Below are 26,623 nucleotides of genomic sequence, written 5' to 3' on the forward strand. Positions count from 1 at the left end.
ACTACCACCACCGCCACCACTAAACTAACAACATATTATAAAATTCTAATTAGATTCAGCAACGGTAATTTGCATATCCCACTAAATTTCCCTCTCATAATTCTCCATTTTGCATACAAGATGATAATGTTATTGATAATGATAATAATAATTATAATTAAAGGTAAAAAACAGAGGATCGAAATATACACACACAGATATAATTGTGTCAAGTTTAATGATTTATTTAAATCGCATATAACGTACGTGTAATACAGAGATAGTAAATGTGAATGCCAGTCAAGTGTATATACGCTCAAACGAGAGATTATCTCTATTGAACCCACTCAAAAAGCATTCAATCATAAAATCCCACTACCTGAAAAAACTTCCATGTAATATTATGATGATGATGATGATGATGATAATGATAATGGTGTAATCCGCAAAGGTTGTTGATGAGTTTAATTATAAAGTAAAAAAAGTTGATACCACATATGGATGCAATTTTATGTCAGATGATTTTTAAAATGAGCTTAGCAATTAAATTAAATTTAAAGTTATAATCAGGCTTCGGGTAGATTAGTTGCAAGTACTCGGAACCCATTATGGTCAGCGATGTAGTGAACTTGTTGAAGTAGACCGTTTGCGTCGATGTAGCTGTAAGCTCCGCGAGTTGTTCCGTCTAATGATCTGGACTCAGTTTTAGCGCTGGTGTCACCCGTGTAGCTGTAGTCGTACTGCCCCAATGAGTCTTGAGTATGCCGGAGTGATGAATGGAGCATTCTATAGGAAACTGGAATGACCAGTGAGTTTGATGGTACTGCTGACGACGCTCTTATTGCTTCTGGTGGTACGGGAACCGGGGATGCTGCTGATGGAGATGAAAACCCGTTGTAATGCGATAATAATGATTGAGATGGTCTTTTGATGATGTAGATTTGGTTTAGAGTTGGCTGGGGAATTTCAATCCGTGATGCTTCCTCATTCGACAGAAGAAAAGGATTTTTCGGGGTTGATTGTTCGAATTGATCGATGGTATTAGAAGTTTGTGGAATTCCAAGTGAATTTGAAATCCTCGTATACTCGGCCAAGTGATTCCGACGTGCTTTTGCCACCTCAGGAGTCTCGTTTACTGGCAGTAAAGAGTTATCTGGCTGTTGTGGTAAATTACTCGCCCTAACTCGAAATCCATTCACCGGATCTGCAGTATAAGCTACGTTCTGAAGAATACCATTCGCGTCTATATAAGAGTATCCTAAAATCATTAATGGAATTATCCGATTTATTTTATTTTAATATAATAGTCACGCAAACAAATCATTAGTTTTTTTTTTTTTTTTTTTTTTTTTTTTTTTTTCGGAGATATATATTATCGTGACTCTATAGGGAGGGAAAATAAAATATGATGTATATATATTTTTAGGGAAGCTACCTCCTTGAGTAATGCCGTTTGATCTAGATTCCATTTTTGCATGATGAGGCCCTTGATAACCGTAACTATATGAACCAGAACCATCTTGATTGTGGAATTGTAAACCAGGCCAGAGTGGAGTGCAGGTGGTAAAGCTTACGAAGCTCACTAAAAAGCTCAACTGTTTCAACAAATAATTTCTATGTAATTTTTTCATATTTAAATAAAATCCTGTGGATTTTTTTTTTGTTTAATTAAAAACTGAAACTTTTTTTTTTTTAAGTATAGAAGGGCAACTTAATTACTTAACTTTGAAAAAATAATGATTTAATATCATCAAGTATTTATAAAAAAAATTTACTTTGTATAATTTTGTTAAAAGTTGAGAATAAAATTGTGGTTTTTTTTCAAGTATCAGTTGATAATATAGTATTTTAATGATTAAATAAATATTTTTATAATGTTGATTTTACCTCGGTGTACTTATACGTACAAAAAGAAAAAAAAGAGAATAATATATAGTTTAAACTCAAGTTGGAAGGTAAATACACAATAATAATGAGTTAAAGCACTCCATGACTTCTCTATCCACAAACTACGCTAAAGATCAGTGAGAGTATAAATCAAATCTTGTTTGTAAAAGAGTGGGAGTATTTATTACATTCCGTAGTAGACAGTTATACAAATTAATTAGTAAGTATAATAAATATAAGTAAATCAACGAACAGCAAATAATTATACTTATAATTACTATTTGTAAATTTTGCAAATTCACTAAAATTTCATTTCGGTCTACTCTACTCAAAGTTAAAGATCACTGAGAGAGAGTATAAATTAAAGGCCGTTAATTAAAGACTGGAAATATTAATTATATTTTGAAGCAGACAGTTATACAAACTAATTAGTAAACTATCAAGCAGTTAATAATAATGCTAATAATTAGTTATACATTTTCCAGATGCCCATTTTACCCAGATATAGTTCATTTTCCGCAAAAATAAAAATTTGTGAATATTTTATTTTTTAAATAAGATGAGCAAAAAAATATACTGATTAAATAAAATAAACAATAACCAATTAGAACGAGTTCATATACAGAAAAAAAAGATTTCCCGGTGCAAAAAATTTTCTTGGGCGAGAAAAAATTTATTGTACCACTAAATCATTTTTTTCCGTGTATAAATATTAAAAAATATATTTAAATTATTAACACAAATTACTCACACGAAACATGATAAATAATAAACAACACAAGTAAATAAGATGAATAATATAGATGTTTAAACAAACAATCACTTAGCAGGTATAAAGTTAACGTAGGGTATATGAGAGAGCGAAGAAGTTGCAACCGGCGCGTCACATCTTCTTATATAGGATTGCCCGGATGCGCGGGCTCGTGCGCGGGCCTCACATTACATACAATATATATACTTAGACGTATGCATACATAGACTTGGTACGAATGTAGATACAGAAAGTAAAGAGAGATGATAATACACGTTATTTTACTTTTTGCTTATTTTATTCAACTGTCCTCAGGGCAGCGGTTTAACCGATAGGATACCACCAGCGGGCCCTATGGAATCCTCCCTACTGCCAGCTCCGTGACTACAAATCACCCGGGATTCGATTTTCACCTCGATAAATCATAGTTTATTGCTTTCAGCACGAGCTGCCGCGTCGTCATCATCCTTGTCGTTCTCTTCACCCTCATCCTCATCCTCATCCTCAGTCTCGGCATCGTACTCGCAGTTGTAGCCGGTATTTTTATATTACCAATAATTTTTATTTTAACACACATATATTTCATATTTTAAATCCTCTTCTCTATCTATCTTTCTTCTTTTATTACATTTGTCAGCCTTTATACCATTAGTCCAGCTTCTCAACACTATTTTTATTTATACATTATTTATTCTCACAAAATAATCTTCATATAAATTTATAACTAATTCATATATTTATTGTAAATTTGACAGCATAAAAATTTTAATTTAATGCGTCAATAAATAAATAATCGTAATCAGTTATGTGTCGTAAATGTAAACTCGATGCGCTTAACCCATCGGCATCCGTAGGCACGTAGAGTAGTAATTCCATTGACATTACTCACGTCAAGCAATCCATGATGGAACAATAGATCACGTAGGTGCCCTGCGTTGGATTTGACATTGGCACTAAAATGTACTCGAAACCTTCGGAGAGATATTATGCATGTCAAATACAGAAGATAGCCCACATATGATCCATTATTCTCCTCTCCATCTCGAAATATTACTATCTAAACTACCTATACTGTTACGTCCTTATCTATCAACATTTACAAATTTATTAACACCATATTCCTACGCACAATGCTTATCAATAAATTAATAAATATTCAAATCCGTTATCAACAATAACAGTAAATAATTTAATTTTAACGTTATATTAATCAACAAAATTTATACCACATATTTTATTTAATCACTAACTCTTGTTATACAATTTAAATATCCAGCAATTTATTTTTAATTATCCTATTCAAATTTCTGATGAGTTATGAATAAATATGCATGCGTGCGTAGATTGCTTCTATAATTTAATTGACTGATAAATTTTTCCGGCAAATCAATGAAAAAAAAAATTTTTTTTAATTTAATTTGATTTGATTCGAATACGATAAATTTAACGCAATAGCTTTTGCAGTAAATAATAATTGATGAAAGCATTAATAAGCAAATGAATAAATAAATAATGATAATAGCTGAGGTACACATATTACCAGAGTATAGTGAGCAATAAATAGATAGACAGATAGTTACTGTAGACCTTGTAGAATTTTCCAAGTCGAATCGCGGTACAGCCCTTTCGCCCGTCCTCTTTTACAAGGGGCATCTGTTCCGCCCACGCATTACTCGCGCAAAGCCACGTAACGTTCTATTCCTCAGGTTTAAATGTAAAAAATAATAAAAAGAGAATAAAAGGGAACGAGTTTTGCTGGAACAAGAGTGCACGCCAAGTCGTTTTATGCAAGGTATCCGCGTGGAGTATTTATATGGAGCTATGAAGATCGCGCGTGAGAGCGTGAACATTCCATAGGAAAATACTCAACGTTAACATATACATACCTTTTGGGATATAGTTCCCGACAACAAGCTACTATAAACCTAGTCGATCTAATCTTTACTCACCGCAACACCAGAGTTCATTGCCACCTCCGTGGAATTTATATTTTTTTTTAAAATATTTATTTTTATTATATCATATATTTATTTTATTTATAATTATTTTAGTATTTTATTACCAATAGTATTGGGTTTCATGCCCGATAATTTTGTTTGCTCATCAAGTACTTGATTTCCGATGTAACAGAAATAATAAAATTATACAATGAAAATATTTACTTTAAACCCTAGTGTACTCACCCTTGTTCCCAACTACGAAACAGCGAAAAAACCAAACGGTCAACAGGAACAAGGGTAACTTGGGCTTGTATATAAACCACATGAACTGATCACTAGTCAAAATAAGTCTACCGATTATTTATTTTTACTGCGAAATGATGATAACAAAATGAAAAAATTCACCTCATACATATATGTATGTTCACGTATATAGAGGGATCGTTTTCAAATGTATATACACGTATAGGAAATTTATTGACGTCCATTCATTTCACTACTTTTCATTCGTTTTGTTTGTTGCGTCATCTATTTGTTAGTACCCGATAAAGTTTAATGAATTGTTTGATGATACCGGTGTGTAGTAGTGGCTCTTCGAAAGTTGTTCAAGTGGATATAGCATCCGGAGATTTTCATTCACGTGGATATTAAATTCATGGTGAAATATAAAACATTTCAAATGTGTGGGCAGTACTCATCTATATTTTTTTCCAGAGTATCAAAAAAAAACGAAACAAAAAAGGAAAAAAAATAATAATATTAAAAAGGAAATATGTTTAAATATGAGACAAAATGTGCGCATGAACGATTCAGATATTTTGTTTAAATAGTGTATTCCCACGTATGTAAATATTAACTACTAACGAAAGGTATGGCAAAGTTTGCTGGTGTGTGTCGTGAAACGGCAAGTCGCCAACACAACAAATATACCAACGAAAAGAGTATGTGTGTAGTTAATATTGAGACCACACCCACTGTATTTTCTACCCTCAATCCGCCAGTACATTTATCGTCTTTCCGGTTATATTCGCGAAAAAAAAGTTATGTACGTAGGAAAACTCTATCTTTATCTTCATCTCTATGTCTATAAATATAAATATAGACACATGTAAGATTTTTATTTTTTATTGCAAACATTTTTAATGACTCCCTTCTTGACACAACGTGTTTAGATGAAATATAAAATACGCTAAGTAATAATTTTAAACATCTTCAGGCTCTACTCTTAACTTGAGTGTCTCGCCGTTTCTCAAAACGGTCATGATCAAGGAGCCCGGTTTTTCAAGAGCTTTGTAGATATTGGCAACTTCGACCACTGGCTCGTCGTTTACGTGAGTCAGGATGTCTCCAGCTCGTAGACCTCCACTGTAAATTTACCATACGTCAAAAGATGTTTGCAAAAAGAAAAAAAAAAAGTTAATACATAAAATCAACAGATCGATATTTTTAAAATGTTGACTATCGCTATATTTAATGATTTTATGACCGGAAAATGGAAGCATGCATCCCGGTTATTAAACAAATATTCTCTTTACAGCAAACGACTGTACTTTTATGTTATCAATCAAGTAGGTTTATTGAGAGCTAACAAATTATTACGAAATTCATGATATTACGATGAATAATATATTGATTCTCGTGTAATTTAAAGCTGTTCAATCTATTTCAAGTACTATCTACTAGAATATAATAATAATACAACAGCGTAATTTAAAAAATGCAAAAAATTACAAGCAATTTTTTTTTTAATTAAAGCTATACAAGTTATATTGATTTTTATTCTAATCCGTAGTATACAAAAAAAAATAAATATTATTTCTAGATTGAAATTCAGAACTTTTTTTTAAGTTATATATAAAAGTTCAAATAAAACGACTTTTTTTAAAATTAATAATAATAATGGTAGTAAAAAATTGTGGAAAAAATTATGCGCAGGTAATTTTACTACGGTTCAAATTACACTCGTTGTATAGTTATTATAAAAGCATGTATAATATATATTGTTGGTATTTTTAATAATTACTTGTATGCAGGTGAACCCAGTATGACTTTCCACACAAGTACACCGTGTCTTACATTAATTGGTATATTATTATTGCGTTGTTGTAACTCAAACAGTATATCAGGCGTAAGAGTAAGCATAGTGATGCCCACATAACGCCGTTTACCTTGTTCAACATTATTTTTAGCTCCAACATTGTCTGCAAATGACATCAATAATAACTAATAGTTTTTCATTATTACCCCACACTTATCATCTATAATATAATATAATATTACATATGAATTAATATAGGGGAATTGAAAGGCACAATAAACTCCCTAAAATTTTCTGTCATCGGCAGAATTTTTTTTTTTTAAAAATTACATAAAGGCACATGGACATCATGGGTTGATGTGGGTCTTGTATATCTATATTTAGTAAAATTTAGTAAATAGAAATACATGCCTGATTGGGTCCTAGTTCTCTAATCGGGTAATAGTTCCCATATTGGGCACTGGGTATCTTACTTTAATTGTTCAAAAATTTAAACGATTCCAAATAATAAATCTGGGATCGATAAAATATATTTTTTAAAACAACGTTATTCAGTACAAAATTCTATATCCGGATTATTTTCCTCATGGAAGAAGAAAAGTAAATTTAATCTTAAGAAGAGATTTAAAAAGTTTAATATTTTCGATGGAGGTTCATTTCGCTTGGCAAACAAAATAAAGCAAAAACAATTAATTTAAAAATTTTTTTAAAGTTTTAAAAAAAAGAATCACTATTGAGGATTCTTTCTTAAATGGCCAATTTTGCCATCCGCTCCCTTTATAAATTTATATAATATGTCGCTTAAATATCATTACCTCGGCTATGCCGTCGAGCTTGAGCTTTTTTTAAAAACTCTTTTGCATAATCGATTGGTATCGCAAATGAAATACCAGCAGTGACTTTCATTGCATTTATACCAATTGCCTCGCCATCCAAGTTTACTAATGGACCACCAGAATTCCCAAACTAGTTAAAGTAAAAATATTTTTTAGATTTTTTACCGTTACTCTATTTTTTTTTCTATTCCGTACAATTGTGCGGAATTGTTAACGTTTTTTTAACCGTTAATTTTCATCGCAATACTCACAGTAATTGCAGCGTCAGTTTGGATGTATCCCATGTGTTTATGATGCAAACCCAGTTCTTCACTCTGTCTATTTGCACTGCTAACAATCCCACTGGTAATGGTATTGCTAAGTGCTAGTGGTGAACCTATTGCTACGACAAATTCACCAGGTCGTATATCTGATGAACTCCCGAGTTTCATCACTGGTAAATTTTTCTGAATTTAATTATTTTTATTTTAAATACTTGTTTCATTCGATTGTTAAGTTAACGCGTAATTTTAAGATCCTGACGTTAGCAGATAAGTAACAACTTTTGACTTTTTCTTTCAACTCATTGATTACAAAAAAAAATCTAAAAAAATGCACATGTAGAAAATTGAAACAACTATAGCTGCAATTATTTGATATATTTTTTTTTATAATTTATCGTTTTAAAAAAAATTCAAAATTATTAGACTAAATTCAGGATCATGTAGTTTTTATTATTATTATCATTTAAGTACCTTATTAATTCGCACTGTTGCTAAATCACTATGAAGATCAATATCTTCAACTTGTCCTGTATAAGTTGATCCATCTTGAAGCCTGACCTACAGTAAAAAAAAAAAGTTTCACTAACTTTTTTTTTTTAACTTCATATTTTATAATTAAAAAAATAAAAAAGTTAAATGCCCTCTCGAGAGAACCAGCTCTTGAGATTTAACCCCTTAACATTTTTAAAAACTCACAAATGGACAATTGACTTATTTAAAATTTTTAGCTTCTGAATAAATTAATCCGAGGTAATAATTAATTACTGTTGAATAAAATACTTGATAGAGTATTTATACGAGTACTTGACAATGCACGATATAATTAAATAAATGTTATTGTGAATAATTAAAAAAAAAATCGATCACAATTTTGAGTTACTAGTGAAAAACTTGTTTTGTTTATTTAAGAGTACAACAGAGACGAATCATTGAAGATTAAAAAAGATATTTTTAAAATAGATCAATAATTAGAACAAGGTCAATTGAAAACAAGGACTAACTTCCAATCTATCTTTGATATTTTAATTACGGAAAATAAGCCAATGTCATATATTTAAATTCATTTTTAAAACTTTGCCATTTTTATATTATTTTGTCGAGATATTAATATTAAAGTTTTAGTATTTATTTATTATTCCTTTTATGATATTTACCGATAACTTTAAATTACCATAAGTATAAATTGATAAATTGGGTCACTGAAATATTTACTCAGTTCCTAATACTCTTAAATGAAACTCTCAACTTATAAGTTTGCTAATTAGTTTATAATTAGCAAAATTATGCGTATAAACAATACTTAATTACTTAAAAAAAATTACATATTTATGTATATATATTCATATTTATATGTAAATATATTTGTTAATAGTTACTTTGACCAGTGTACTCGGCTTATTGATAACAACATGAGCATTTGTAAGGATCAAACCATCGTCACTGACAATAAATCCCGATCCATTGCTCGTTGTCGCTGGATGCCCTGTAAAAAAATCAAGTCTTTTTTTTCAATTAATTATTTTCTCTAATTACTTTCCCATTCTTTTGATAGTATAGAAAATTTCAATACATTAATTAATAAATATATTTATTTTTCATTAATTACTCTATCATTTTATTCATAATACTAAAGTTGAAAGACAATTAACAATTTCAGGATTTTGTTTTAACAAATCAGTTAGAAAAAAAAAAACTAAAAATATGCATATGTAGAAAATTAAAAAAGCTATAGGTGCAATTTTTTGAAATTTTTTTTTTTTCATAATTTATCGTTAATAAAAAATCCAAAAATTATTAGACGTCGATTAACTTGAGTGTGAGTGTGAATGTAACTGATAAGCGGGAGTTTTTTAAATTTTTGAATAAATAAATAAAATGTAAACAGAATCAAAATATAAAAATTCGTATTTAGATCAATGAAAAATCAATACGCGCATTTTTTTCGAATTCATTATTTTAATATACTTATTTATTTGAAATTTTCAAATTGTCTCATGTCTGTTACAATCTCACTCATACCTGAGTATCATATTTTATTCGTCTTATTTAAATCCCCGCGGGGTTTTTATGTTTGTACATTTAATTAGCCAAAATAAATAGCTGATCAATCAATGCAATAATTAATTGTAACTGTAGTTAACAAATATTTAAACTTACCTCTTTTGATCTTTAATTTCTATATACACAACTGAGGGCGCTGATATTTGCACAACATCAGCAATGAAATTGTATTTATTTCTGTTATCATTGATGCCTGGAGTATCAAAAGTCTTGGCATGAATTTTAGGTATTAATATATTAGAAAAATTATTTAAATAATTTTTAAAATTATTGTCACTGTCGTTCCACTTGTAAAAACCGTACGCGAAACCTAGTGCACATATTGACATTGCATAGGTTAAATGAAAATCACGCGTCAACCTTGACGTTTTTTGGTAATTATTGTCATCATTGTAGTATTGTTTTTTTGTCCGCTGGGTTACTAAATAATTCTGGGAAGTTATTTGCTTAATAAAATTTAAATAAGGCAGTTTATTTTTTTTAGTTGCGTTAAATAATAATTTATGTAAGGAGAGAGCCATACTTTTATTTACATATAACGCGCGTTACTAATTACTATTTTTTATCTACTAGTTTAGTTTTTATCATATGTGGTGTGCGCGTGCGATTATCAACAATAGAACTGTACTTACAAATGGCAACACAAATTTAAATCGGATTCTGGTAAATAATAGACATTCCTTTTTAAATCGAACTTGTGTTTTGGCGCCATCTAAGTTATTAAGACGGACTATTTCTGAATGCGCCTTGACTAAAAAATATACTCAATATTTTTTATTTTCATTGATAATTTATTAATCTTATTATTTGAGCGGTAAATTAAATTTTCAAAAAATAAAATCTTAGAAATGAGAGAAAAATTAAAAATCAAAAGTCAAAATAAAATGGCGGCAGAATATGATAGAAATATTTTAAATATTAAAAAAAACACGCAAGTGTTTCAACAAACCTTGGTGGTAAAATAATATGCAGAAGGGTATCCTAATACACTTGGAGATTTGATTTAAATTGCTCCAAGTGTATTCCAGCTAAAAAACGTCACTTAACTGCTATTTCCCACCAGACGATGCCAGATGATTTGACTCAGGAACTTGGACGGTATCAGCATCAGCAATTCGCAACACTTTACACTAACACTGAACACTCAACACTTTACACCAGTACGAAACACAACACTTTACACTATCACTGAGCTCTTAACTAAACCAAAGATAATTGGACATTTTAAATTAATAAAAGATAAATTTTATAATCACTGTACAATTTTACACGACTCAACTGCAACGCTGTATTTCAATTCAAACGTATAGAACAAAGAAAGATCTGGACTACTGAAGTTGTCGATTATACTGACTGCCGCTATCGAGCCGTCAGTTGATACACAACAATCGATTTTGCGATTCATTCGACAAACCCCCACTCTAGCAAAAATTTGAACGTCGACTACAGCGCCGCGCAGTAACACCAACTTAGCGCGAAATTTCAAATGAAAATTTAATTATTTTATTAAAATTTACATGTATCAATAATTATATTAACTTGACTAAAAAATATGCTTTAAATTTTCTATTGTTCATTAAGAATTTGGTAATTTTTCTTATTACTTGTGCAGTAAATTTAGATATTCGAAAAATAAATAATTAGAAGTGCGAGAAAAATTAGAAATCGCAAGTCAAAATAAAATGGCGGCAGTATGTAATAAAAAAAATTTTAAATATTAAAAAAAAACACGCAAGTGTTTGAACAAACCTTGGTGGAGAAATAATATGCAGAAGGGTGTCCTAATACACTTGGAGATTTGATTTAAATTGCTCCAAGTGTATTCCAGCTAAAAAACGTCACTTAACTGCTATTTCCCACCAGACGATGCCAGATGATTTGACTCAGGAACTTGGACGGTATCAGCATCAGCAATTCGCAACACTTTACACTAACACTGAACATTTAACACTTATCTGCACCACAGACACTTAGCACAATTAAAATTTTACAAACACTGCACAATTTAATTGAACAATAACTATGAGCAACAAATTTTACGGATAATTACACGACGCTACTGCAATACTGTATTTCAATTCAAACGTAAAGAAAAATCTGGACTACTACTGAAGTTGTCGATGATACTGACTGCCGCTATCGAACCGTCTGTTGATACACAACAATCGATTTTGCGAATCATTCGACCACCCCCACTCTAGCACAAATTTAAACGTTGACTACAGTGGCGCCAACTTGGCGCGAATTTTCAAAATTGGAATTTAATTATTTTATTAAAAATTATTTGTGTCCTTAATGATATTAATTAGCGTAAATTCGGAAATGATCTGGTTTTAGTTCTCGCTATTTAGCAACGATTGGCTAGAGTTAAAATATTTCCGAATGCACTCTGAATTTGAAATTTTTATAACGCATGCGCAACTTTTTTTTTTGGTGGGAAACAGAAGAATTACAAGTAGAAGTACTCCAAACAATTAATACCCATTTAATATTTAAATAATTTAAAAAATTATTATTGTGGTTATTCTGTAGATTTTTCGTTGTAATTCAAAAAAGAAATGTGATACCTGGTGATATTTGAGCAGATATGACAATTGAATGTACAGCTGGCTTCAAACTTCCGGTATTCATTTTACGGAAAAGATAGTAGATTGTTATTGGCTGATTGTATTGGTACGAACAGTAAAGTAAACTATGTGTATCCTATGTATGTACCACTACCAGCCGCAACGATGGGCTGGTGGTAGCCGCCACTGCGGGCGGTTAGACCGAGCCGAGTCGCGACGCAGTAGGCCAGACAAGCCTCATTGCTAACAAAATGGCCACGTCCGACTCGAAAGCTCCGATAAGGACCGTTAAAAGAGTGCAATTTGGTATTCTTTCTCCAGATGAAATCGTAAGTTATTAACTGTCAACACTTTTTATTTATTTGTGATAATTATTTTTATGTATTTTTACCGTTTTCGGACATAAATCACTTACTCATTTGTTAACCTTCCCGCTTTCTCGCCATCGTCATACCTCCATATATATTTTACATGTTTTTACTACCTGCTGAAAAAAAAAAAAAAAAAAAAAAAATTACCTAATAAAAATAAAAAACAAATTATTTATAAATTTATTCATAATAATATCAGTTTTTTAAAATAAATAAATCTGTAATAGTGAAAATGAGTTTTTTTTGTTGTAATTATTTTTAATAATTATTTTTTTTTTTTTTATTAAAATTTCTGTTGCTGCATTTTTAAAGTTATGATATTGAAATTTTTCGCGGAAAAATTGTTGCGCGAGTAAGTTTAGCAATTGCGTCATTTCCAAATAAAGTACTCAGTAAATAATAGTTTTTTTTTTTGTAAAATATTCTAAAAATTTTTGGAAAATAATTATAATCAATTTATTCATTTATCGATTATTAATTTTAGCGCCGTATGTCTGTCACCGAGGGTGGCATCAAATTTCCTGAAACGATGGAAGGAGGCCGCCCAAAACTTGGTGGTCTTATGGATCCGCGACAGGGTGTCATTGACAGGAATTCACGATGTCAAACTTGCGCTGGTAACATGACAGAGTGTGCTGGTCATTTTGGACACATTGATCTAGCTAAGCCGGTATTTCACGTTGGATTTATCACTAAAACAATTAAAATATTACGGTGTGTATGTTTCTACTGTTCAAAATTACTTGTAAATCCTCACAATCCCAAAATCAAGGAGATTGTCATGAAAAGTAAAGGTCAGCCTCGTAAGAGGCTTACGTTCGTCTACGATTTGTGTAAAAGTAAAAATATTTGTGAAGGAGGAGATGAAATGGATATCAACAAAGACGGTATTGAAGCACCACCACCTGGAAGCAAACAAGGACACGGTGGATGTGGTAGATACCAACCAACGTTGCGTAGAACTGGACTAGACATAACTGCTGAGTGGAAGCATGTAAATGAAGATTCTCAGGAGAAAAAAATTGTTTTAACAGCCGAACGTGCCTGGGAAATTCTCAAGCATATCGTTGACGAGGAGTCATTTATACTTGGAATGGATCCAAAATTCGCAAGACCCGATTGGATGATAGTCACAGTCTTACCAGTTCCTCCTCTATCAGTAAGACCAGCTGTCATCATGTACGGGTCTGCTAAAAACCAAGACGATTTAACTCACAAGCTGGCTGACATCATCAAAGCCAATAACGAGTTGTTGCGTAATGAGCAAGCTGGTGCAGCTACACACGTTATCTCCGAGAATATTAAAATGCTGCAGTTTCACGTGGCGACACTCGTCGACAATGACATGCCGGGAATGCCAAAAGCTATGCAGAAGTCCGGTAAACCCTTAAAAGCCATCAAAGCAAGACTGAAAGGTAAGGAAGGTCGTATACGTGGTAACCTTATGGGTAAACGTGTTGACTTCTCAGCCCGTACTGTTATCACGCCAGACCCAAATTTACGTATAGACCAGGTCGGCGTGCCCCGTAGTATTGCTCAAAATTTAACATTCCCAGAAATAGTTACTCCATTTAATATTGACAAAATGCAGGAACTAGTACAGCGTGGAAATTCACAGTATCCTGGAGCCAAGTACATAGTACGAGACAATGGTGAACGTATCGACTTGAGGTACCATCCAAAACCATCAGATTTACATCTCCAGTGTGGGTACCGAGTTGAGAGACACATTCGAGATGGTGATCTAGTTATTTTCAACCGACAACCCACTCTGCATAAAATGAGTATGATGGGCCATCGTGTCAAAGTCCTACCTTGGAGTACATTCCGTATGAATTTAAGTTGCACGTCACCTTACAACGCTGATTTTGATGGTGATGAAATGAATCTTCACGTTCCGCAGTCTATGGAGACACGAGCTGAAGTTGAGAATATTCACGTGACACCACGTCAAATTATTACTCCACAAGCAAACAAACCTGTCATGGGTATCGTACAGGACACGCTCACGGCCGTGAGAAAAATGACTAAGCGCGATGTTTTTATTGAGAAAGAACAGATGATGAATATACTTATGTTTTTACCCAGCTGGGATGGTAAAATGCCTCAGCCATGTATTTTAAAACCTAAACCTCTCTGGACTGGTAAACAAATATTCTCTCTCATTATTCCTGGTAATGTCAATATGATCCGTACTCACAGTACCCATCCAGATGAAGAGGATGATGGTCCGTACAAATGGATTTCTCCAGGAGACACCAAAGTAATGGTAGAACATGGAGAACTAGTTATGGGTATTTTGTGTAAGAAAACCCTGGGTACATCTGCCGGTTCATTGCTTCATATTTGTATGCTGGAGTTGGGTCACGAAGTGTGCGGTAGATTTTATGGTAACATCCAGACTGTAATCAATACTTGGTTATTGCTTGAAGGTCACTCGATTGGTATTGGAGACACCATTGCCGATCCGATGACTTATTTGGAAATCCAGAAAGCTATTAAGAAAGCCAAAGAGGATGTAATAGAAGTAATTCAGAAAGCCCACAACATGGAACTGGAGCCGACACCTGGTAATACACTGCGACAGACTTTTGAGAATCAGGTAAACAGAATTTTGAACGACGCTCGTGACAAAACTGGAGGTTCTGCTAAGAAATCCTTGACTGAATACAATAACTTGAAGGCTATGGTGGTATCGGGATCCAAGGGATCCAACATTAACATTTCTCAGGTTATTGCTTGTGTAGGTCAACAGAACGTTGAGGGTAAGCGTATTCCATTTGGTTTCCGAAAACGTACTCTGCCGCATTTCATCAAAGACGATTACGGTCCCGAGTCTCGAGGCTTCGTTGAGAACTCATATCTTGCTGGTCTTACTCCTTCGGAATTTTATTTCCACGCTATGGGAGGTCGTGAAGGTCTTATCGATACTGCTGTAAAAACTGCTGAGACTGGATATATTCAACGTCGTTTGATAAAGGCTATGGAGTCTGTAATGGTTCACTACGACGGCACAGTAAGAAATTCTGTCGGTCAGTTGATCCAGTTGCGTTACGGAGAAGATGGTTTGTGTGGAGAGACAGTAGAGTTTCAGAATCTACCGACGATAAAATTGAGTAACAAAGCATTTGAGAAGAAGTTTAAATTTGATCCCAGCAATGAAAGATATCTCAGACGAATATTTTCTGAGGATATTGTAAGAGAAATGATGGGATCTGGTGAAGTTATCTCTGAGCTTGAACGTGAATGGGATCAATTGTCCAGAGATCGTGCTGTTCTACGTGAAATTTTCCCCAGCGGTGAGTCAAAAGTTGTATTACCTTGTAATCTACAGAGAATGATCTGGAATGTACAGAAAATTTTCCATATCAACAAACGAGCGCCCACTGATCTCAGTCCTATGAGAGTTATTCAAGGTGTCAAAGATTTACTGGAGAAGTGTATTATTGTAGCTGGTGAAGATCGTCTGAGCAAACAAGCCAACGAAAATGCTACGCTGCTTTTCCGTTGTCTCGTACGTTCAACTCTGTGCACAAAATGTGTGTCTGAAGAATTCCGATTGTCAAGTGAGGCCTTTGAATGGTTGATTGGAGAAATAGAAACACGGTTCCAACAAGCTCAAGTGTCACCCGGTGAAATGGTTGGTGCACTGGCTGCTCAATCACTTGGTGAACCTGCAACTCAGATGACACTTAATACTTTCCATTTTGCTGGTGTATCATCAAAAAACGTAACTCTTGGTGTCCCTCGTTTGAAAGAAATTATTAACATCAGTAAACGGCCAAAAGCTCCCTCGCTAACTGTATTTTTAACTGGCGCAGCTGCTAGAGATGCTGAGAAAGCAAAAAATGTACTTTGTCGTCTCGAGCACACGACCTTGAGAAAGGTAACAGCCAACACAGCTATTTACTATGACCCAGATCCACAAAATACCGTGATCGCTGAAGATCAAGAGTTTGTAAATGTTTACTACGAAATGCCTGACTTTGATCCAACCAAAATATCACCATGGCTACTTCGTATCGAGTTGGATCGCAAGAGAATGACTGATAAAAAATTAACCATGGAACAAATTGCTGAAAAAATAAACGTTGGTTTCGGTGATGATCTTAATTGTATATTTAATGATGACAATGCTGAGAAATTAGTTTTACGAATAAGAATAATGAACAGTGATGACAATAAATTCCAAGATGCTGACGAGGAGAGCGTTGATAAAATGGAGGATGATATGTTTTTACGTTGTATCGAAGCAAATATGCTTAGTGATATGACACTACAAGGTATTGAAGCTATTGGGAAAGTATACATGCATTTACCACAAACAGACGCCAAGAAACGTATTATTGTAACAGATACAGGTGAATTCAAAGCCATAGCTGAGTGGTTGCTGGAAACAGATGGTACGAGTTTGATGAAAGTACTGAGTGAACGTGATGTCGATCCTGTCAGGACATTCTCGAACGATATTTGTGAAATATTCCAAGTGCTGGGTATTGAGGCAGTACGTAAATCTGTTGAAAAAGAAATGAACGCTGTGTTGCAATTCTACGGTCTGTATGTAAACTACCGTCACTTGGCGTTGCTTTGTGATGTAATGACTGCTAAAGGACACTTGATGGCTATTACACGTCACGGTATCAACAGACAGGACACTGGTGCGCTTATGAGATGTTCATTTGAGGAAACTGTTGATGTACTGCTCGATGCAGCTTCTCATGCTGAGGTCGATCCAATGAGAGGTGTGTCAGAGAATATTATTATGGGACAATTGCCACGTATTGGTACAGGATGCTTTGATTTACTGCTCGACGCTGAAAAATGTAAGCAGGGTATTGAAATTCCGTCGGTTGTGGGCGCGAGTGTCATGGGCGGAGCTGGCATGTTCTTCGGAAGTGCAGCTACGCCAAGTATGAGTCCACAGATGACTCCTTGGAACCAAATGGGAGCCACTCCTGGCTACGGTGCATCTGCCATGTCTCCAGGTAAGAGTCAATCATTTATAATAAATACTATATACTAGATTTATTAAAAATTGTTCTATATATCATGACTAATTGCTTTTTATTTACAGCTTTAGGAAGTGGTATGACACCTGGAGGAGCTTGCTTCTCACCATCTGGTGCTTCAGACGCATCAGGTTTATCACCAGCGTACTCGGCGTACTCACCACAACCTGGCAGCCCTGGAAGTCCAGGTCCAAGTATGAGTCCTTACCCAATGTCACCAGCAGGCGGCGCATCGCCCAGTTACTCACCAACTTCACCGGCATATTTACCAACGTCTCCAAGTATGACTCCGTCGAGCCCCAACTACTCTCCAACTAGTCCAACGTACTCGCCGACTAGTCCAAATTACTCACCAACGTCTCCCAGCTACTCTCCAACAAGCCCAGGCTATTCTCCAGCAAGTCCAAGCTACTCACCAACCAGCCCCAGTTATTCGCCTACGTCTCCAAGCTATTCACCAACTAGTCCGAGTTATTCTCCGACAAGTCCCAGCTACTCTCCCACATCCCCCAGTTATTCTCCTACCTCACCAAGTTATTCACCTACAAGTCATAGCTATTCTCCAACAAGCCCCAGCTATTCTCCGACAAGTCCTGGGTACTCGCCAACGAGTCCCAGCTATTCTCCAACAAGTCCAGGCTATTCTCCAGCGGGACCAAGTTATTCACCAACCAGTCCATCATATTCGCCAAGTTCACCCAACTACACACCTCAATCACGCTCTTATTCACCAACAAGTCCCTCATATTCACCAAGCTCACCACAATATTCACCAGCCAGCCCGAGCTATTCACCCAGCAGTCCAAAATATTCTCCAACGAGTCCGAGTTACTCGCCAACGTCACCATCATTCGCTGGCACCTCACCTCAATACACACCAACGAGTCCAACGTACTCGCCTACCAGCCCAACTTACTCCCCAACGAGTCCCTCATACTCACCGAGCTCACCTCAACACACCGCTGGTGGTAGCACAAGATATTCGCCCAGTAGTCCGAACTATTCGCCCACCAGCCCCACCTATTCACCCTCAAGTCCACAATACTCTCCATCAAGTACAAAATATTCTCCCACAAGTCCAACCTACACACCAACATCTCCAAGCTATTCACCAACCAGCCCAACTTACTCTCCTCCAGTGCCTGGTTATTCACCAACAAGTCCAACATATTCACCAGCTTCGCCAGCCTACGAGACCGATGACTAAAGATAATACCATTGAAGTTAGATAATATATTTTGTTACACTGTTTCCTCATTTGATTTATTTCAAGCTCTCATTAATTTCAATTTTTAATGTAAGATACCTGTTTATTTAGTTGCGTTTATTATTAATTATTTTATTTACTCTACGATATAATTTTCTTATTTTATTATTAAATAAGTTCAAGTATTGTCTTATCATATTAAACATAAGTCAATAATATAAATTATTATTACTACTATTACTATCATTATTATTATTATAATAATATATTATAAATATAAGTAGTTGATCTTATATGACTATAAAAAATATCAATTATCTTTACAATTTTGAATAATTGCTTAGATGTATTTCTATTGGCATATATTTTTTTGTAAATAAAGATAAATATAAAAATCAAAAATACATAATTATATTCATTTTAAATAAATAGTTATCGTAGTTGTAAGTTTAAAAAGTATCCAAAGAATATATCTTGTAGGTCTTCTTGAGCTCCCACTACACCATGATATGACTAGAGGGTTATTCACTCTGCTCGTATTCAATCATATCAGATTTCACGATGAGCCGCAATGAGAGAACCGGTCGTTGGTAGTTTTGAGTTTACAAGCGACAAGACATTTCACTTGTTAAGCTGTATCTGGGATAATATCTTTTAAAATCATTATTATTTATCATGAATACTGAAAGAACTGCGCTGCTCAATAGTGAAGTCAATTCTGGTCTCAGTATTTTTTTTGCTACTCTTTGTATTATCGATATCTTTGGAGTATTTCCTATTATTGCTTTACCCCATGCTATTATACATTGCGGTAAGTCAACTAATTATTTATTTTAATTTTTATCAATAAATATTTACTGATCTTAGAAATTTGAACGAGTTCGAGTTAAAGAATTAGATCTTTAATTATTTAGACATTATATTTTGACTTGATCAGCAAAACTTGATACAAATTCTTTATATCAAAGTATCACATAAATTAAAATAACAAAAATTGATCAAATGACAGCAATCTATTTATTTAATTTTTTATTATGTAATTGTATGAAAATTGAATCTTTAACTATGAACAAGTTATGTTATGCCCGAGACGAATGAGTTGCAATAATTAATTTTTATCATTTTTTTTTTTTGATTGACTAATGAAATCATTACAGGATTGCTAGGAATCCCTTTAGTAATAGTTGTTTTTTTTCTACAAATTTACACGGCATCGTTGCTTGGTAAATCATGGATCATTGCTACTGCGCTAGATCCACAAATTTTGCGAAAAAACCGGTAATAATTTTTTAAAATTACAATCTATTCATTTATTAATATTTATTTTTATTACCAGACACCCTTTGGCTGCTGTTACGGAAATGACTTTAGGAAAAAAAATGCGAACATATGTAACATTGCTTTTAGATCTTACAATATTTGGCTGTGGGATTCCTAATTTACTAGTTGGTTGGTTCAAATATTTGGAAATGATTAAATATTAATAAAATAATTTTAAAAAATAATTTAATTTCAGCATCACAAAATTTACAATTGTTTGGATTGAAAGTATCAGATAATCAATTCAATTTATCATTCTGCTACTGGCTACTGGTTGTGGGAATCGTTCTCTGCCCATTGATGTGGCTCGGAAGCCCTCGGGATATGAAGTATTAATTTAAAAATACTTGTTCATATATAAGTGATTAATTAATTAATAAATTTAATTCTAGACCGTTGGCTATTTTTTCAACGATAGCTGTAACAATGACAACTGTACTGATATGGTGGTGCATAATTGCTGATGATAGGGCACTAGATCCAGCACCAATACCCACATCACCAACGTGGGATAAATTTATATCAGGATACGGCATGCTGGCATTTCAATTCGATGTTCATCCGACCTTGATGACTATTCAAGTGGATATGCGACGTCCTCAACATATAAATAAAGCCGTCGTCTCAGCGTTTCTCGGTTGATAAATTTATAAATATCCTTTTATTTAATAAAAGTTGAGGTAAAAGACCTAGTACCCGATCAGGGAACGACTGCTCGATCACTCCATGTAATAGTATGTCTATATTTAGTAAAATTTACTAAAAATAGATGTACAAATACATCGAGTACTAATTCCCTGGTTGGGTACTGGGTCTCTTCCCTTACTATAAATAGTGTAAGTATAAATATTTTTTTATTAGTTAGCGGTTTATTATTTGGAGTAACAGCTGGTTTATCAGCATGGAAATATGCCGGTAGCACAACAGCAAATATTTTACAAATCGCACCAGCTGGACATGTCAGTCGTGCGGCAATACTTCTATCAGCGTTACAATTAATTTTTTCAAGTGTCATAGGACATGCGGCACTTTTTTTGCATCTTGAAGATGAACTTCACGTCCGACGAAGTCAGTCATAAATTTTGTAAATTATTTATTACTTGTGATATTAATTATTTAAAAATTTTTTAGCATTTGGATGGAAACGATGCGCAATGAGATCAGCGGTAGTATTTCTAGGAGTTGCTGTTGGTGAATCAGTACCACGTTTCGATATCGTCATGTCTTTAATCGGAGGTACATTGACTGGACCTCTGGTATTTATTTTACCGCCAATAATGTACGCGCGTGCTAAGACTATGAAAAATTCTTTCAACAAATTCAGTACGACCCCAGATGTATTTTCCGCAGCTGAACGGCCCTCTGATGATGATGTCATGTCAGACGAAACACGTGCCCATTCAAAATCAACTTACTTTGGTATCCCGGAAAATAAAAAAAATCGTCAGCGCTATACGTATGTTTACTACAGTGATAATGACGCTCACGGTAATGATAATGACGATGATTCGGAAGGTTTACTTTCTGATGTAGACGATCGACGTGCGCTAAAAAAAATTCAACCTCATATTTTGATGATCGAGCGCAATAAACCAACGGCGGCATTCATCAATGCGACAAAGCCGGAAAAAATTCACGCGACAACGAAGTTTCAGTCGTTTATTAATAATAACAATAATGAAAATACAGATAGCAGATGTAAAATTATTTTCAAACAATTAAGTAGCTTGTTCGGTTACTTTGTTGTTATAATGGGAGTACTTATCACAATCTCAGCGACTTATATTAATATTAAAAATACGATTCGGTTTGTTAAGTTCACACCGCCTTGTATTATCAATGCTTCAGTTAAAGCATCATAATTATATAACATATAGTATGAGGATATAAATAAATTGTCGGCAATTGTTAAAGAACTATAATATCGAAGTTACCCGGCGTCTGATAATCAAAAACGATAAATTATTTTAAAAAATTTTTCAAAAACTGCATTTATAAATTTTTAAAATTTTTTACATGTTGACGTGTTGAAAAAAAAAATCAAAAAATTTGTAATTGTCTACTAACTTCAGGATCATTGACGAATTTTACAATCAACGAATAAAATATTTTATTCGACATAAATATCTATGATACTGAAAGTAGCAGTAATTAAAAAAATTCATTTATTTTCAATTGACAAAGTAAATACTGACAGGCAAAAATTCATGAGAATAATTTTCAAATATTGTATATTTTTAAATTAATTTTCTGTTGACAATTAATTTTGTAATTAAAAATACTAAAATTGTCAGATTTTGGCTAATTTCAGCATCTGGACATAATATTTATTTATATCTTTGTAATTATCACATTCTTTTATATAATTAAGTAATAAAATAATGTTCTGATTTGTTATTATTGTTATATTTTATATTGATCTTATATTAAAATTTATGATACTGAAAAAAACAAGCATTCAAAATTTTTTTTTTTTTATAAAACTATGCATTCAGAATGTTAAAAGTTTTTAGTTAATAATCTATTTAATTTTTTAAAATAATATTTATAACATTGCAAATAATTGTAATGGCTGTTTACAATTAAAAAGTTGTAATGTATTGGGGTCATTTCGTTAAAAGGATTTAATTTAAAGAATTCGACAGTACTGACATCTAGTGATAATTATTATAACTAAAAGTCATTACAATTAATCACGTGATTATCAGTAACATCTTTCCCGCGCAAAATTACCGCGAAGCCATCATAAGTAGCATTATAGCGTGTATTGAATTATAAAAGTCTTATTTATAAATAAATAAATAATTAAATGTCAATTTTATTATATGTAATATTTTTAAAAGAAATATAAAAATTTTGGACTAATGTATTTTTGATAAATCGTATAAACTTCCTCAGTAAAAGTGAACGCAAACTGAGGAATCTCAAGATAGCTACAAACGCTACTTAGTTAATTCATAAAAAATATATTATTACTCTTTACTTCGTTTAATTTAAAAAAAACAAACGCAAAAATGGATGTAGATCAAAGGATAAAAGATATGGAACGAGAGTATCTGGATTTCTTGGATGATGCTGTGAGTGGTTTTTATTTATATTTAAAATTTAGAGTCATAACAAAAATATAACCCCATTTTTTAATTCCATTATCTAGGAAGATCAAGGGATTTATTCAAATTTAGTGAAGAACATGATTGAGGAAAATAAATATCGGCTTTATGTCAATATAAATGATTTGAGACGGAAAAATCCTCAGCGAGCTCTCAAGTAATTAAACTTATGCAACAAGTGGCTTTGACCTTGAATTCTTATATTTTATATCAACGTCCTCAGTAAAAAAAACCGATCCTGAAGTTGATGGACAGTCAACAATTTTTGAATTATTTTTCAATACATCAATTACAAAAAAAAAGAAAAAAAAAATATACACACATATAGAAAATTGAAAAAACTATAAGTGCAATTTTTTAAAATATTTCTTTTTTCAATAATTAATCATTTTGAAAAAACATCTAAAATTATTAGACGTTGACTAACTTCAGTATCATTAACAAAATCAAATTTAGAAATTTTTTACTGCAGGCATCGATTTTTATATTTTATTTGTTAAATATAAATTATAATTAAATTATTTTGCTTCCAGTTTACTTGAGAATTCATTTGAAGAACAAATGGCTTTCCAAAATGCATTAAAACAATTCGTTTCTACATTGGACACTGACTATGCTAAAGGAAATGTTGATTTTTTTATTGGATTCGAAGGAAGTTTTGGTAATCGTCATGTTACACCAAGAACGTTGATATCTAGATTCTTGTCCAATCTTGTGTGTGTTGAAGGAATTGTTACAAAATGTAATACATTTAATTGTCATATAAATTATTCAGTTGAGTTTACATTCACGATATTAATTATCGATTGTTGTACCATAGGTTCATTGGTAAGACCTAAAATAGTCAGGAGTGTCCACTACTGTAGCGCTACCAAGAGTGTAATGGAGCGAGCGTACACGGATTTGACATCATATGACGCTTTTCCTGGATCAGCTGTTTATCCTACTGCTGTATGTAATATTTATATGTGTTATTTATGAAACAATGAACTGGTAGTTAATTTATGACACATTGTTTGTTAATAACGACAGGATGCTGATGGTAATCCATTGGAAACAGAGTTTGGTTTGTCAACTTACAAAGACCATCAGACTATTTCAATTCAAGAGATGCCTGAGAAGGCACCAGCTGGACAATTGCCACGAAGTGTTGATATTGTTTGTGATAATGATTTAGTTGATTTATGTAAGCCAGGAGACAGAGTCCAGGTTGTTGGTAACTATCGTTGTCTTCCAGGAAAACAAAATGGATATACCAATGGTACTTTTAGGTAAAAAAAAAATCTTTAAGTTTTAAAAATTAATATTTATTAAATGAATAGTAAAATATTGATTATAAAATTTTAATTACAGAACTATTTTGATTGCTAATAATATCACTCAATTGAGTAAAGAAGCGACACTTTCAATATCACACGACGACGTGGCCATGTGTAAAAAATTAGCAAAGCATAATCCACGTAAAGATATATTCGAATTACTCAGTAGATCACTGGCTCCTTCAATCCACGGTCACGAGTACATAAAGAAAGCAATTCTCTGTTTACTTCTCGGTGGTGTAGAGAAGATTCTTCCAAATGGAACACGACTTAGAGGAGACATAAATATTTTACTGATCGGTGATCCATCGGTAGCCAAATCTCAGCTACTGCGTTACGTTCTCTGTACAGCGCCACGAGCCATCCCAACAACAGGTCGAGGATCATCAGGTGTAGGTTTGACTGCAGCTGTCACATCTGACCAGGAAACCGGTGAAAGAAGACTCGAAGCCGGTGCTATGGTGCTCGCTGATCGAGGAGTGATTTGTATTGATGAGTTCGATAAGATGTCTGACATTGACAGGACAGCCATTCATGAAGTTATGGAACAAGGAAGAGTTACAATAGCCAAGGCTGGTATTCACGCGAGTTTGAATGCCCGCTGCTCCGTTTTAGCTGCTGCTAATCCAGTATACGGAAGATACGATCAGTACAAAACGCCGATGGAGAATATAGGGCTTCAAGATTCATTGCTATCGCGTTTTGATTTGCTGTTCGTTATTTTGGATATCGTTGACTCGGAGCAGGATAACATCATCAGTGATCATGTTGTCAGAATGCACAGATACCGCAATCCAAATGAACAAGACGGCGAAGCTTTGCCTTTAAATAGCAACCTTGAGATACTGAGTACGAAAAATCCTGACGCTGTTGATGCTGAAGAGACTGAGAGTCCAGTCTACGAAAAGTATGACCCCCTATTACATGGAAAGTCCCGTTCTAAAACTGATCAAATACTCAGTATTAAATTTATGCGTAAATATATTCACATTGCCAAGTGTATGAAGCCCAAGTTGACTGAGGAAGCGAGCAAGACAATTGCCGACGAGTACTCACGTCTTCGATCAGAAGACATGGTCGAGTCAGATGTAGCGAGGACTCAGCCGATAACAGCACGTACTCTAGAGACATTAATTCGTTTATCAACAGCTCATGCTAAGGCGCGTCTATCTAAAAACGTCACCGTTGACGATGCGAATGCTGCTATCGAACTAGTCCAGTTCGCTTACTTCAAACGAGTGCTAGAGAAAGAGAAAAAGAAACGCAGAAGACGCGAAAGTGAGATGAGTGCTGACGGTGATACTGAAGAAGAGCCCAGGCAAACGAAACGCAGCAGAAAAGAACGCGCCGCTCCCGGTGAACCTGGACACGATCCTTACGAATACGACAGCGACGACGATTCTCACGTTGACGAAGCGGTCAGAAAAGTAACGCGCTCTCAAACTGCCACCCAGGAAACTCCCATCCTAGAAGAAAATGAGACACCTGTTGCTGCTGAAGAAGACACAGAACCAGCAGTTATTACTGATGGTCGACTCCAATCATTCCAGAGCTTACTCCATAAATTATTCCAACAGCAACGCTCGCAAACTCTTGCTCTCGACAAAGTAAAAGAGTTTGTTAATAACAATCAAAGTCCCGAGTTCACTGCCGGAGAAATAAAAGCTGCTTTACACAAAATGACTGAAAATAATCAAATAATGCTTGCAGATGACCAAGTCTTTCTTATTTAATTTAATTCTTTTTTTTTTTAATGAATTTTTTACTTGTTCTCTCTCAATCAAATATTATAATTAACATGTATTGTAATTGTATTAAGAAACGCCTAGATTTTAAAGTTAATTCAACTTACCAATAAAAAATTTTTATAAAATTTTTAATAAACAATTTTCAGTTTATTTTTGCATCCTCCTCCTAATTTGTTTGATTTATTCAATATTCAAATTTACCGCCAAATTCTTTACT

The 26,623-nt window shown here is 33.5% G+C and overlaps 5 protein-coding genes across 5 annotated transcripts; 3 read left to right on the forward strand and 2 right to left on the reverse strand.

Moving 5' to 3' along the window:
- Positions 1-172: 172 nt before the first annotated feature.
- Positions 173-4,587, reverse strand: LOC103578877 (uncharacterized). The gene is made up of 3 exons (XM_008560115.2): positions 2,618-4,587; positions 1,415-1,574; positions 173-1,237 (listed from the first exon to the last, which is right to left on the reverse strand). Exons 1-3 carry the CDS (start codon positions 2,624-2,626, stop codon positions 546-548), a joined length of 861 nt encoding a protein of 286 aa, XP_008558337.1. The 5' UTR covers positions 2,627-4,587; the 3' UTR covers positions 173-545.
- Positions 4,588-5,666: 1,079 nt separating this feature from the next.
- LOC103578876 (serine protease HTRA2, mitochondrial) lies at positions 5,667-10,494 on the reverse strand. The gene is made up of 7 exons (XM_008560114.1): positions 9,852-10,494; positions 9,071-9,194; positions 8,166-8,252; positions 7,683-7,877; positions 7,411-7,561; positions 6,581-6,758; positions 5,667-5,922 (listed from the first exon to the last, which is right to left on the reverse strand). The coding sequence occupies exons 1-7, from the start codon at positions 10,274-10,276 to the stop codon at positions 5,760-5,762; spliced, it is 1,323 nt and encodes a 440-aa protein (XP_008558336.1). The 5' UTR covers positions 10,277-10,494; the 3' UTR covers positions 5,667-5,759.
- Positions 10,495-12,488: 1,994 nt separating this feature from the next.
- LOC103578875 (DNA-directed RNA polymerase II subunit RPB1) lies at positions 12,489-19,235 on the forward strand. The gene is made up of 3 exons (XM_008560113.3): positions 12,489-12,651; positions 13,178-17,678; positions 17,768-19,235. Exons 1-3 carry the CDS (start codon positions 12,574-12,576, stop codon positions 18,907-18,909), a joined length of 5,721 nt encoding a protein of 1,906 aa, XP_008558335.1. The 5' UTR covers positions 12,489-12,573; the 3' UTR covers positions 18,910-19,235.
- Positions 19,236-19,491: 256 nt separating this feature from the next.
- On the forward strand, positions 19,492-22,272 carry LOC103578872 (uncharacterized). The gene is made up of 7 exons (XM_008560112.3): positions 19,492-19,720; positions 20,067-20,187; positions 20,246-20,358; positions 20,426-20,558; positions 20,622-20,866; positions 21,091-21,297; positions 21,361-22,272. Exons 1-7 carry the CDS (start codon positions 19,585-19,587, stop codon positions 22,089-22,091), a joined length of 1,686 nt encoding a protein of 561 aa, XP_008558334.1. The 5' UTR covers positions 19,492-19,584; the 3' UTR covers positions 22,092-22,272.
- A 696-nt stretch (positions 22,273-22,968) lies between these two features.
- On the forward strand, positions 22,969-26,546 carry LOC103578871 (DNA replication licensing factor Mcm3). The gene is made up of 6 exons (XM_008560111.3): positions 22,969-23,306; positions 23,384-23,496; positions 23,873-24,081; positions 24,160-24,290; positions 24,372-24,610; positions 24,693-26,546. Exons 1-6 carry the CDS (start codon positions 23,244-23,246, stop codon positions 26,389-26,391), a joined length of 2,454 nt encoding a protein of 817 aa, XP_008558333.1. The 5' UTR covers positions 22,969-23,243; the 3' UTR covers positions 26,392-26,546.
- Positions 26,547-26,623: the final 77 nt, after the last annotated feature.

The sequence above is a fragment of the Microplitis demolitor genome, chromosome 8 (genome assembly GCF_026212275.2).
Source record: "Microplitis demolitor isolate Queensland-Clemson2020A chromosome 8, iyMicDemo2.1a, whole genome shotgun sequence".
Lineage (NCBI taxonomy): Eukaryota > Metazoa > Arthropoda > Insecta > Hymenoptera > Braconidae > Microplitis > Microplitis demolitor.